Genomic DNA, 14648 nt, shown 5'->3' on the forward strand with positions numbered 1-14648 from the left:
TATTTCCTATTTATATTTATAGTTACATAATATTTGCTATTCAGAGGGAGCAATGGGTCTGCTGAGGTTGAGAATATCTGCCCTAAAACCATTAAAATAATGATGCAATCCCAGAAGCCTTCAAAGCAATCTCTTTGCTTCTGTTGTTTTCTTTTTCTCTCCTACCCTCTTACTCCCACAGGATGCCTCACTCTGAGGCTTACCTGTCACCTCCTCTTCCTCCAGAAAGCCCTCCCTGACTACCATATCACCCATCCTTAAACTCAAAAGCGGATTTGACTGCCCCTTCTAGGTGCTCCCACAGCCTCAGTGGTTTGCCCTATAATAGAACTTGCTACAGTCGTGTCACTACCTCTTTACTCTTAATTAGCTATTAAGCTCCCAGAGGGTTACGATGCTGTCACAGTTTTATCACCCTCACCTAGCACAGGGCTCACTCATTCATTCAAGAACTATTTCTTGAGCACCTACTATGTGCCAGACACTACTACAATGCACTGGGGATACAGTGGTGAACAAGACAGGCACTGCTCCTCATCTTGTGGTGTCGTCACTCTACTGAGTGACAGATGCTAATTAAGGGAACTTTTAAATACAATTGCAGACTTTGATCAGTGCAGAGAAAGATATAAACAGGGTGCTATGACGGAGGAAAGCAAGGAACACATGGCTTAGATAAGGAGATGGGGAGAGACCTCACTGAGATGACTTAAACTGAGAGATGAAGGAGGCAGAGGTCTTAGATTAGGCAAAGTCAGGAGAAGACTGTTCTCAACAGGACAAATTGCAAGCGCTAAGGTCGTGAGACTGTTAGGAGTCTGTGGTGCTCAAAAAAATAAAACGAAAGGACACAGAGCAAGTCTAGCTGGTTCAGAAGCCTCAGAGGGAAAGCAGCGTCCAGCAGGCACAAAGTCTGCATTTCATTTTAAGGGCCATGAGTGCCTGTGTGTCTTCACACTGGAGGATCAGCTCATGGAGGTCAGGAACCTGGTCTTCTCATCATGCCTGGAGCCCCTCACCCCTGTCTAATATAGTATGTGCTGAATAAAGGAGTCCCTTCCATGGGCCCTACCTTACCCAGTGCAGCTGGCTGTGACTTTGTCATTTATTAGTCACAAAGAGAGCAAGCGTGAGCCCCATGTGCTCACAGATACCCCACATCCTCGGCTGCCATCACTGAGTCTCAAGAAAGAGCTTTTTTTTTAAATTAAGTTAGTAAATATTTGAGCGCCTACCCTATGTTGTAGGCAAGAGGGATACAGCAACGAGCAAACCTGACACAAACTTCTGCCTTTGAGTAGTTTACATTCTAGTGGGGGGAGAGAGCTGATAAATAAATTAGAAAGATCATGATAAGTGATGTGGAGAAAAATAAAGCAGAACAGGGAGACGGGGAACGGTCTGCAAGTTCAATACCACCCTGGATATATGTCATGTCTTCCTTCGCCACATCTCAAAGAAATTCCACACAGATTAGCCTCACAGAAGAATTATATCATCTCGACACTAGAAGAATTATAGCATCATTTGACAGATGGAAAAACAGGCTCAGAGAGGCTCAAAAATTTGCTTATGGTCACAGAGCACATCAGCAGTAGAATGAGCATCTCTTTTATATGCCAAGTAATAGACAAGATAAATACAATGATAAAAGCTAAAATTTTCTGAGCACTTATCACATGCCAGGCATTGTTCATGTGCTTTTTATGTTTCATGTAATCCTCACAACAACCTCTTGATGTGTATATTATTACCATTCCCATTTTACAGATGAGGTAACAAGAGGCACAAAATGGCTAAGTAACTCACCCAAGATGTCCAGTTAGTGAGTGGTGAAGCTAGCATTCTAATCTAGGCAGTTGGCTTCCTGACCCTGTGCTCATAACCAGTACCGTACCTAAAGCCATCCCAGAAAGGGCATGGCTGAGAAAAAAGAAACTCTCAAGACATCTCAGGATGACTACGACCCACCTTTCCTTAGGGTCAGCTCCCTTTTAGCCCTTTATCAAAGACCGTATGAAAGCTGGTATCCAGAGCTAGAGGACCGCAAAACTCATCTTCCCGACCCATTCCACTCAGACACAACCCACAGGGCTGCTCACGAGACCTCGCCATGGAGCTCCATCCCCATACGTACGTGTAGTTTGTTAAGTAGTACTGCGTCTGTCGTGCTGTTGGCTCCTGGCTTGGCAGCTTTCCAGAACTGCTTCTGGGCGGAGTAGCGATTCATGGGACATAGTTTAAAGAGGCAATCTAGAAGTGAAACAAACAAGTGAAAACTGTTACTGAGGACGCATATACACTCAACCTATGAAAAAAACTTTCCCCTTTTATTTCTATAACGCATTATAAATTACATGAAAGTGTAAATGGTAAGTTACAGGGCCCTTTTACAAACCTCTCCTCTGACCTTTAATTCTCACCACCATCATGTGAGGTTAGAAATGAGGAAAATGAAACTTCTAGAAAGTTAAGTCAAATGTCCATTGTCACACAGCCAGTTAGGGGCAGAGCTGGGGCTCAGACTCCAAATTCAGAGCTCTCAATGCTGCCCCAGAGTTATCTCCTTTCCTTTATGATGGACAACTTTAAGGGCAGTAGTCTCACTGTATGCAATAGTACCTACAAACATTTCTGGATATAAATCCAACTCACTTCAATTTGACTACATTAAAAAAAACAACAACAACAGAAGCTTATTTGGAGACACCTCCTTGGGTAATGGTCTCTTGAGTGTTGTTTACCAGATGACTCTCTGGAGAGCAGGAAGAAAATAAATGAACTTGCAGAGACATCCTGTGTCTTCTCCCTCTCTCTCAGTGCATGGTGATGTGCTTCTGTTTAGGAATGCCTGGGGTCATGACTTTTTACATTGTTTTATGTAGTAGAACTAACTCACAAAATGGACTAGTGGCTTCAAAAGATGTCTGCAATGAAATCAAAACACCGAAGAGAGGAGTAATGCAAACCCCACAAACAAGAAAAAGGAAAAATGATGATGATCTAACGAGATGTGAAAAAAAAAGTCACCCAGATATTAAAAACTGTTTTAAAAAACACTTAAAATGTTGTCTCTAATGATGAACGTTGCCCTGAAAGCACCCATGTGCCTTAAGATATTCATGCTAATATGCTAGTCATGATTAAGAGGACACATTATTGTTTAATCTTAATCTTTTTCATCAACATATTTTCCTGCTTGCTTTTATAATGTATACAATCTATTAGTACAGTGACACATGTATATAACTTTTAAACACACACACACACACACACACAGAGTTTAGGGGTATTTTTGTCAAATTTTTTTGATAGGGATATGCCATGGAAAGAGTTTACAAATAACCGCTCTAAAAAACTAACACTAGGGCTTCCCTGGTGGCGCAGTGGTTGAGAGTCCGCGTGCTGATGCAGGGGACGCGGGTTCGTGCCCCGGTCCGGGAGGATCCCACATGCCGCGGAGCGGCTGGGCCCGTGAGCCATGGCCGCTGAGCCTGCGCTTCCAGAGCCTGTGCTCCGCAACGGGAGAGGCCACAACAGTGAGAGGCCCGCGTACCGCAAAAAAAAAAAAACAACTAACACTAGAATTGATACTCACTCTCTGAAAATTTTACCTTTTGACATACAGGACTTTCAAATGGTATCTGTAGAGTAAAATTAATAAATTTGGAATGAACACCCAGATTTGGGAAAACTGCACCCTGAAAGTAGATCAGAGCAAGCTTTTATAAAAAACTTAATCTACTAACTGTACACTTATTCATATCTGTTCACTGAGACATTCCCTGAAAGGACACTGAACAGCTAAATACTGTTTTTGTCTTAGCCAAATAACTATCTCAAAGTAAAAAATATTCATTTACTGTCAAGGACACAGATACTAAGTCTTTCCTCTAATTCAGTTGGAATCAATGAACTTTTACGAAGTACAATGCATACAAATACTTGACACTGTTCAGAAAATAATTTTTAATCAATTAACTGCAGGAAAAAAGGTACTTTCCCATTTCAATAACCTCCTTCTTCACTAAATATTTCTACCTAGTCACAAGCAGCTACCAGACAAATATAAGATCACTGATATCCATCTTTATCAAGAATGTAATCCATCTACTGAAAGTAATTGTTAGTGTGCATGAAAGACGCTATCCAGCTCTTTAGAGAACAAAGGACATGGCAGGAAACTGGTTTAAAAGATAAAAGTTTCATCTCTAATGAAACTCACAGGTCATTGTTATTTACTGTATCAGTGGCAACTTCATGACGTCACTGAAAGACACAGTTTTTCTACCGCTTTGATATATGTGAACTCTCCATTCACCCTGAGAACAATCACACACAACCATGAGACTACCAGCCAGTGGTAAATGTCCTATCTTTGACACAAGACAGAAGGTGCCACTTGCGCAGGACCAGGGTGACTTCCTTGATAATCACAAGACTTAACACCAAAAAACCATTCAAAACACTTAAGTCACTGGTATTAATATCTGGTACACAACTTTTTATGGATTAAATGAGGTTAATAATTTCAATTTTCATCAATAAGAAGACATTGAGAAAAACTATTATTTTTCCCTCCAGCACAATTCATATGATGATGGCTAACTGGTATGCATTACCATCCCACCCCATCCCACCCATAACTTGACTTAAGTTGATTTAAGGATCCGGCTGGATCTCTAACGTCAAGGGATTAACATGCAATGGAAAGTACCATTTTACAACTGTTGATGGTATTGTCAGTGGGTATAACCCACTTAACAAACCAATGGACTACAAACAGGCTCAAATTTCAGATAGCTTTCCATTGACCTAAGATGAGAGTGTGAATTGAAGCACTGTCAATCCAACCAAAGCCTTGCTGTAACTTCCACAACAACTATTTTTCTTGGGCAAAACAGCATTGTACTGGATTAAGCGTTTTTACAACCAACTGTCTATGTAAATATGAGATGCTAACATACTAGTAACAGAACCAAATTAGCCTTGCTGATTTTGTCCTGTCTTCCCAGTTGCTTAGCAACTGATTCAAAGTGAAAATTAGATTAAGCAATTTAAATATGATGTTAAAGTAACCTTCTGAAATTTTGCACTTCAGCGGCTCTACATTGCCCTTTGCTGTTTGGATGGCACAGCAGGACAAAGTTAAAGTTCTGCTGGATCCCAATACTGTGCTAAGTATAGAAATGCACAAATATAGGGAATCTGGTGGAAGAATTGTACCTATTTGGGGGAAGTATGTATGTGTGTATATATATGTGCATGTACACACACACACTGTGCTTTGATTTTGCCCCAAAGAAATGCCACAAAGATCTCTTATGTGACAAGTGATTTTTCAAGGCTTTGAAAAAATAAACTAAATTAAGCTTTCAAAAAATTACTTTGGAATATTCCTAAGCTTCAGCAGATGCCACACTGGGCTAGCAAAGGAGAAGTGAGCGGAATGGAGGGGCTGGGTTAAGTGTTAAAGGGCACGTGGGCTGAAAACAGGCCATAGCTGATTTTCCATGGTTTAAAGAGCATTCCAGGGACTTCCCTGGTGGCACAGTGGTTAAGAATCCGCCTGCCAATGCAGGGGACATGGGTTCGAGTCCTGGTCCGGGAAAATCCCACATGCCGCGGAGCAACTAAGCCCGTGCGCCATAACTACTGAGCCTGCAAGCCACAACTACTGAGGCTGTGAGCCACAACTACTGAAGCCCGCGAGCCTAGAGCCCAGACACCGCAACAAAGAGTAGCCCCCGCTCGCTGCAACCAGAGAAAGCCCACATGCAGCAACGAAGACCCAATGCAGCCGAAAATAAAATAAATAAATTTATAAAAGTAAATAAATAAATAAAGAGCATTCCAGAACTTGGTTGAAGGGAGAACACTCAATTGCTTAGCAGCTGCATTAACCATGACCTCAGGACTTGTGGTGCTTGGTTAGGAAAAGACAGGAGGGGATTATCTGGTGGCACAGTGCTTAAGAATCTGCCTGCCGATGCAGGGGACATGGGTTCGTGCCCTGGTCCGAGAAGATCCCACATGCCATGGAGCAACTGAGCCCGTGCACCACAACTACTGAGCGTGCACTCTAGAGCCCACGAGCCACAACTACTGAGCCCACGTGCCACAACTACCGAGCCCACGTGCCACAACTACCGAAGCCCGCATGCCTAGAGCCCATGCTCCGCAACAACAGAAGCCACTGCAATGAGAAGCCCGCACACCGCAACGAAGAGTGGCCCCCGCTCACCACACCTAGAGAAAGCCCACGTGCAGCAACGAAGACCCAACACAGCCAAAGATAAATTAATTAATTAAAAAAAAAGAAAAGAAAAAACAGGAGGAAGAGGAGCCACAGGTGTGCTTGGAGCCACCTTGATGGGGTTCCCAGCGGGGTGAGAAAGCAAGAAGCCGACGGAGCCACACATCAGGGACTCAGTGAGAGAATAAAGTCTGCCAGAAGAATGGCCGAAACCCCCCATCTCCTTGCTGTCCTCCATATCCTTAGAACTTTGAACTCTAGAAGGTAAAGTGCCTGATGGCAGGGACTCGTGTCTGTTCTGTACACTCCGGTAACCCAGGGGCTAGGAGTAATGTAGCGGCACAAAGATGGTTGTTGTATTAAGGATTTAAACATGCTGAAATCCCTAGGTCTCCAGAAGCGACATCAGGTTTGTCCTAAGTCACTTCCAGCTTTGAGCCCCCAGCAATCTATTCATGAATCCAATGACTACTTATTAAAGTGCCTACTATGTGCTGGGCACGGTACAGGGGGCTGAGACTGTAACAGTGAACCCAATGCACAAGTTTCTTAGTATAACCCTAGTGACAGCGAAAAACTAGTCAAATACACAACTTGAAGTATACAGCAGGTTAAAGGACTATGGAGACGAGAATTATCTATCAGCCCAATACGACTGGTGTGGAGGAGTACCACTTTATACAGGGTCATCACGAAAGGCATGTCCACGGCTTCTGAGCAGAGAGCTGCAGGGTGAGAAGGAGCCCGGCTCTGATAACAACGTAGAGGCAACGCCTTCCAGGCAGAGAGAACAGCAAGTGCGAAGGCTTCGAGTTGGAAGGAAATCTTCAGGAGGTTAAAAATGAGCACAGAAGGGCTGGAGGGAAGCGGACGCAGGGAGAGCTGCAGGAGACGTGTCTGGAGAAGCAAGCAGGGGGCCACATCACGCAGGGTTGTGTGGGTCATGGGGAGGCACTGCTTGTCCTTGCGGGAAGCTACCAAAGGGCTTTAAACAAAGAAGAACCTGGTTTTTGTTTCTACCGGAGCTTTCTTCTGGCGATGGTGCCTCCTAAGAAAGGGAAGGCCGGGAGGGGGTGGATTTAGAGGAGAATAGGAGAAATCAAGAATCTTATTTTGGCTTTGCTTGGTTTGAGATGCCTATGAAACAACCAAGCTGAAATGTTCAGTGGGCCATTGGTCAACTAGCAGGTTGAAAATACAGGACAGTCAGTAATTTAAGGGGTTAGGGGCAGAAGAAGAGGAAGGATGGGGGTACTGGAGAAGAGAGCTGAGGAAATCAGTGCGACAAATGCAATGCAGCGACTCATCTTGGCTAGGGAGATCTAACCAAACCTGGAGAATATGTTAATTGAGCCTTACAAAAGCTTGAACTTGATTCACAGTTTTCAGACGGCAGAATAAAGACCTTTCCTCTCCTTTTCCCCTCCCCCAACAAAAAACTCCAACACAATGAAAATTAAAAACAAAAAAATGCAACTTCATCTTCTGAGAAACTCAAATCCTTCTTTTGGAATAAATGAAGATGGGAAGAAGATGGAGAGGTAGAACTTGAGAGATGGAGGGAGGTATCTACAGTGAGGGTACCAGTGAGAAGCAAGCTTATTTGCCCTACGGAACCCTGGAAAGGCTCAGGACCCCATGATGACACTGCACAGGGCATCACTGCCCAACCTGGAGCAGGGACAAAGGGCCCATGGGCTGAGACCCAGGAGTGATGGGTCATCCCCTCCGCCTGCCACATGGAAGCGTGATGAAGCCTGCAGAGGGAGAGAACACTAGTAAATGCTACAAAAGAGTTAATAGGCAAATCAGGACAAATGAGATGATTAAGAACTCCAGGGAAAAGCTGTGTACTATTGATAAAATGTAGTATGTGTTTAGCTCAATGGTGAACAATATTTACACAGTCATAAAAATCTAAGACTAACTATTAATTTAGCCAAAAAAAGTAATACAACTTTAATGGGAGGATGGAGGGGGAGGAGGAAAGTGTCGGAAGCCACCGTCATGTACAATAACAGGAAGTGAACAGGTGATATTTAAGATAAATTCATCTACAGATATGAAGAGACACACATCATCTAGAAATACAGTGGTAAATACCAGAATAAAATGTTAAAATGTTTTCAATTGTTGCCTCAAAAAAGTGGGAAAGCGTGAGGTGTCAGACATAAGACCGTTATTTTTATTCTGCATTTTATCAATATTTGACTCTTTTAAGTTCAATGCACATAACATAAAATTAACCATTTTCAAATGAACAATTCTGTGGCATTTAGTACATTCCCAATGTTGTACAACCACCACCTCTATTTAGTTCCAAAACATTTTCTTCACTCCCACGAGTAAACCCTGTATCTATGAAGCAGTTCCCCCTCCAACCCATGTATCAATGAAAATCTGTAACTTTTAAACATGACCTTTTTATACTAAATCACTGTTCAACATCACAGTGAGATATCACTTTACACTACAGGGTGACAAAAGCCAACAAGCTGGATAATAACAAGGATCAGAAGGGATGTGGAAACCTTTCTGCACTATCGTTCAGTGTGGCTACAAAGGAATGCACACATAACCTCTAACATATAATTCAGCAGTTCTCTGCTGGGCAAACATTCCAAAGAAATCTCTCCCAGGTCGCCAGATCTCGCACTTCCACAGGTAGAAGGATGCTCTAGGAAAAAGGGCGATGAGAAGGCACATCTGCTCTTGAGCGCACTGGCCTGGAAGCAACATTAAACTCGTGCTCACAGACCATCAGTGATAACCAGTCACATGATCCCCCCACCCCCATGATGCCAGGAGCTAAGAAATGCCCTTCAGTCGAGTGCCCAGGAAGAAGAAATGAGTTTGCTGTGGACCCAAGCAACCCGTGCTGCAATCTGTCCTCCAGGTTGCCAAGCGCCCATTTCACTGTCTCTTACCCCATCCACTGGCTGATGTGGCGGTAGTTAACTAGGCAAACACAGTCCCTCATGGCACAGAATTTGAGCTCTTCTAACCTACCTCACTGATCAAAGAGACGAACAGTCAACAAGCTATCATCTTTTTAAAATTCTTCATTCAGTGAGTATATATAAATGCAATTTTATATAGGGAGAAATCAAGAGTAGATTTACATGAGCTCAAATATGAAAAATTTAAGTGTTGATCGTACATATCTTGGCTTCTTTTGAAAAAGAGGCAACAGAGTAAAAATTTCAGAAGGAGCAGACAATATGATCAACAAAGAGAAAGGGGAATGTTAATTCCCCACCAAGGGAGTTAAGATTTCAAAGAAGCAATGAAAGGGGAAAACAAAATTGTTGGATTTTAAGGACTTTCCCAACTCATACTTACTGGACAAACAGCTTCACGAGGGTAGAGCTTATCTGCCTTCTGTATCATCCTGTCCCTGGTGCTTTCAGTAAATATGGGATCAGTGAATGAGTACTCAGTCCATGAGTGGGTACTCAAGGTGGAAGAATGCTCTTCAACAGCAGTTCACAAAAGGAAAACCTACTCCTATTTCCAACAAAAGCCTTCCATAAACAAGTAATTAAGTCCAGTTCAGTAAGAGGAAACCAGTACATCACACTGTTGTGTCTGTTGCATGCGAATCACATTTCCCCAAGCCAGAACAGAAGAAGCCCTTTGAAGTCCAGTGACATTTTCCAATAGGGACTGCCAAATCAACCTTCCATTACCTATCTACAGAAAACACAGACATTGTTCCTGAGAGACAAAGCACAACAAGGTAATTTTTTCCCATTAAGGTGACCAGATGCTTTTTCTGAGTAGAAAACTCAGACTGAGGACTCCCAAGGTTGCTCTCCTGTACCTTTATCATCTTACCTGGTTGCAGGACCATCATTCACAAACACATTAAAAACGAGAAATGTAGGGAGAAACTTCCCTTTTTGACCTACTTTAGCTTGGCCAATTAAATTTTTATTTACCTTTTTGAATATAGATCAGAGAAGTAAAAACTTAGTTGGGAAGGCAAGGACTCCTCCCATTGTGGAAGACAAACGGGCCCAGGAGTTCCTTCTAGAGGCAGCCCCAACACAGGTATCTGCCTTCGCTTGGACAGCTGGCGCCTCTGCCCTGGACTCTGCACCGGAACAGATGGATACAAAGTCCCAGGGCCAGTTCAAGACTGCTCGTGGGAGAGGTGCCGGATGTGTCCACGGGAAATGTCCAGAGCCTGCCTCCCCCAGCACTGAGTCTGGTTCCCTGCTGAGTCTGCGAGTGACTGATAGCCTTTCAACAGTTTCCTCCTGGCTTAGGTGAGTCAGTTTCTGCTGTCTGCAACCCAAAGTCCGAGCTGACCCATAGAGTAACAAAAATGCCAAAAACAACAAGAGACAAGGAATCTGGAAACCCGGGTTCCAGCCCTGGCTCCACCACTCACTATCCAGGAAGCCACAGCCAGGTTACTAAAGCTCTCTGTGCCCACACATCTTCCCTGGAAAACAGATGATCCCCAAGGCACCCCAGAGCCCTAAGACCTGATGATGTTTGTGGAAGCTTATAGACCACGTCAGAGAAGTCACAGAAAACCCACATGTGGAAGCACTGAGGTGTACGCTGATCTGCCATCTGGAAGAATGGGTTTAAACCTCAGCTCTATTCTATGTTGTATGATCTTGGGGAAAATTATCTCATCTCTGTAGGTTTTCATTTCTTGCCTATAAAAGGGCAATAACCGCAATGGGTAACTCACAAATTAACCTAAAAGATTAACTACTTCACTTGAAGCACTGAGTACAGATTCTGGCACAGAGTAAACCAATATTAGCCACTAAGACAAAATGGATAAACGAATTGCATCTCATGCTCCACTTTAATGCTGGACAGCTACAGACGACTGTTACACATAACGACATGGATGCATTCCACAAACATTTTTTTTTAATTTATTTTATTTATTTATTTTTGGCTGTGTTGCATCTTCATTGCTGCACGCGGGCTTTCTCTAGTTGTGGCAAGTGGGGGCTACTCTTCATTGTGGTGCACGGGCTTCTCGTTGCGGTGGTTTCTCTTGCGGAGCACGGGCTCTAGGCACGTGGGCTTCAGTAGTTGTGGCTCGCGGGCTCAGTAGTTGTGGTTCGCGGGCTCTAGAGCGCAGGCTCAGTAGCTGTGGCACACGGGCTTAGTTGCTCCGTGGCACGCGGTATCCTTCCGGACCAGGGCTCGAACCCGCGTCCCCTGCATTGGCAGGCGGATTCTTAACCACTGTGCCACCAGGGAAGTCCCCACAAACACTATTTTGAGTGAAAGAAACCAAGGCAAAAAGAGTCCATTTATACCGAATGAATCCATTCACGTGACGTTCGAGAACAGGCAAAACTTTGCTAGAGCCACAGTCAAAATAGCAGTTACCTTTGGGGGCGGTATTTCCTGAGAAGGGGCACTTTCTGGGGTGCTGGAAGTGTTCTCCTAGCTCAATCTGGGTGGGAGTCATGTGGGTATAAGTGTATTTAAAACATCAAGCAGTGCTCAAATTTAAGGTTTGTGCATCTTTGTGTGTGTGTGTGTGTGTGTGTGTGTGTGTGTGTGTGTAATACCTTAAGGAAAGAAAAACTGAGATAGTACTTGTTCTCACAAAAAGGAGGATGATCTTGCTGATAACAGAAAAACAAATTTCCCCTTCATGTAAAAGGTTAACAATAGTGTCCGACTTCTGTGGCTGCGAAAACACACCTTGTTTTGTCAGGGTTTGGGTTGGGCGCTTACTGGTTCATAATGGAGAGGAGGAGGGGCAGAAGGGAGATGTCATCACTGTCTCCCCAAAGGGCAGCCGTTCTTTGTTCACCGCAGGACACTCTGGGCAATAAGCATTCCCTGGCACCAAGCCCGATGCCCGGAGGTATTCTGACCGAGTCCCTTTTCCCCACTGATTCCCTGTTCTATCCAAACACCTTGAAACCATTAACAGGCAGCGGTTTTAAATCTGTAATGAAATGCCATGTTGTCTGACATTTGCTTCAAAATAACTGGGAAGGGCTTCCCTGGTGGCGCAGTGGTTGAGAGTCCGCCTGCCGATGCAGGGGACACGGGTTCGTGCCCCGGTCCGGGAAGATCCCACATGCCACGGAGCGCCTGGGCCCGTGAGCCATGGCCGCTGAGCCTGCACGTCCGGAGCCTGTGCTCTGCGACGGGAGAGGCCACAACAATGAGAGACCCGCGTACCAAAAAAATAATAATAATAATAATAAATAACTGGGGAGAGAGAGATGGGAGGATATAGATGACTTGAGATTGGCCATGAGTTGCTAACAGTCAAGGTGCATATTGGATACATGGAGGTTCGTTATACTATTATTCTTTCAATTTGTATACGTGCTTAAATTTTTGTATAATAAAAGATATTTCAATATCTTCAAAATCATCTATTAATTTATTTTCAAATGCGAAATTTTTATAAAAATCAATCAAATGTTCACCAAGTTCAAAAAAAGACTATTTTTAAAAGAGGAAGAAAGGAAAAAGGAAGAAAGGGAGAGAGGGAAGGAGGGGGGAAAAGGAAGAAAGGAAGGAAGGGAGGGAGAAAAGCATGTTATTTATATCATCTGGTCCAATTTGCCAATCTACCTGAAAACCAATATACTCTAGAAAGGAGTAAATAGCTGGACAGACCTGTCAAATAAATCCAACAGTCACAAAAAATTGAGCTAGGATGCCCAGTTCTGTGTTAGATATACGAAGAGTAAACAAAATCGTGGACTTCAGGTTAAAAATCTTGCTGTGTAGAGCTCTACATGCTCAGTATCTCTCAACGCAAATCAAATCTCACAGTGCATAGCCCTGGCTATTTCAAACACTACAGCTCATGTGAACCTCTGAGGATATGTCACATCTTCTACAAAAGGGCATTCAGAAGGTCTGAAAAGACTTACATGAGCTATTGGGTTGGTTATCCCAAGATCCTCCTGGAAAAATACTTTTGCCATCAGAAACGCCCATTACACGAAGGAAACGTACACAGTTTCTCCTGCATTTGATTTCTCCTTCATTCAACAAACATTTCTTAAGCACATGTGTGCTGGAGACACAGTGTCAGTAGAACCTGGGCCCTGAGAGTCCTTGGGGAGACAGACGGAGCCAACAGGTAGCTCCAAGGTGTTTGGAGCAGAACATCTAAGCCAGCCCAGGGAGACATGGGAGAGACAGTGTCAGAGGCCTTCTCAGCTGAGCTTAACAGCATCTACTGCTCAAGCCAGTGGGTGGGGCAGGAAGAGGGATGGACGACATGGAAAGAATGAGAAGTTGGAGAAACCTGTTCCATTATATGCTGCACATCCTGCTTTTCTGTGATGTGGACCAGACCTCCTGATATGGCCCATGGTCTAGAAGAGAAAGGCTAATACTGCCAGCCTGCTGGCCCTCCTCTCACCCCTACCTAGGCAGGGCGGGGGCAGGGGCAGGGAGGAGGGCATCACCCTTTGACCCCATGAGTGCACTTCCCTCCCACGTTCTCCACGTGGTATTCAAGGCAACCTTGGCCAAGTGAGCAAAGCTGTCACTGCTGGTTTGTATTCACATCTCCATGGAGAGGCAAGAAGGCAAGCGGACAACAACGACCAAAGGAAGATGCAGCCCCATCTGTCCTGCTCTGTTCGTTTGTTTCCTGGTCTCCACTGAAGACCTAGTGACCCAACTCTGGGTCCTTTGGTGCTTCCAACCCAGGATTCCCCAACCAGCCCCTTTCATACATGATGTGGGCCACTCCCTATACATAGTTGTGATTTTTTTTTTGCATACTAAGCACACCCTCAGTGAACAGATTACTTCCAAAGGGACCCTTTCACCAACCCTAACTCAGCGAAAAGGAACTAAGTAAACAAATCAGGAGTCACTCAAAGATGGCATATATTTACCCTGAATAAAAAGAAAAGTCATTTTCTTAATTTATTTCACGACTTAGGTTTCCTTTACTTACATTTGATTTTTAATCCTAGCAAACACAGTCTACCATCAAACAGCCTTTACAAGTTAAAATATCTCTCAAGAAAAATGACTGTCAAGATTTTTCTCTCCTCCAGAACACGTATCTGAAAGACATGATACATTCCCACCCCAAACAGTGGCTTATCAGAGTAGCAACTCTCCAGGAAGGCACCTCAAGAATGACCCCTTGCTTCAAAATTATTATACCAGGGTTTCTCAGCACAGGCCCAACACTGTGGGCATCATCTATAATTCTTTCTTGGGGGGGCAGGTGCTGTCCTGTGCATTGTAGGAAGCCTGGCGGCATCCGTGGCCTTACATCTCAGGGGTCAGTAGCAACCAGGTATTACAATCAAAAATGCCCCCCACTGAGGACCTCAGGATTAAGCCTTCCTTCCCATTCTTCTCATGAATCAATGTCCTAAAGTTACCGAAATTGACACAATGGAGGGATAAA

At 44.0% G+C, this 14648-nt stretch overlaps 1 protein-coding gene across 7 annotated transcripts in view; it reads right to left on the bottom strand.

Moving 5' to 3' along the window:
* Positions 1-14648, bottom strand: part of ITPR1 (inositol 1,4,5-trisphosphate receptor type 1) — a 319423-nt gene that overhangs the window by 199579 nt on the left and 105196 nt on the right. For all 7 annotated transcript variants that reach the window (XM_070046603.1, XM_060308111.2, XM_060308109.2 and 4 more), the window contains one exon: positions 2138-2253. In XM_070046603.1, coding sequence (XP_069902704.1) covers positions 2138-2253 — 116 coding nt within the window. The remainder of the gene's footprint in view (positions 1-2137; positions 2254-14648) is intronic.

The sequence above is a fragment of the Globicephala melas genome, chromosome 11 (assembly GCF_963455315.2).
Source record: "Globicephala melas chromosome 11, mGloMel1.2, whole genome shotgun sequence".
Taxonomy (NCBI): Eukaryota; Metazoa; Chordata; class Mammalia; order Artiodactyla; family Delphinidae; genus Globicephala; species Globicephala melas.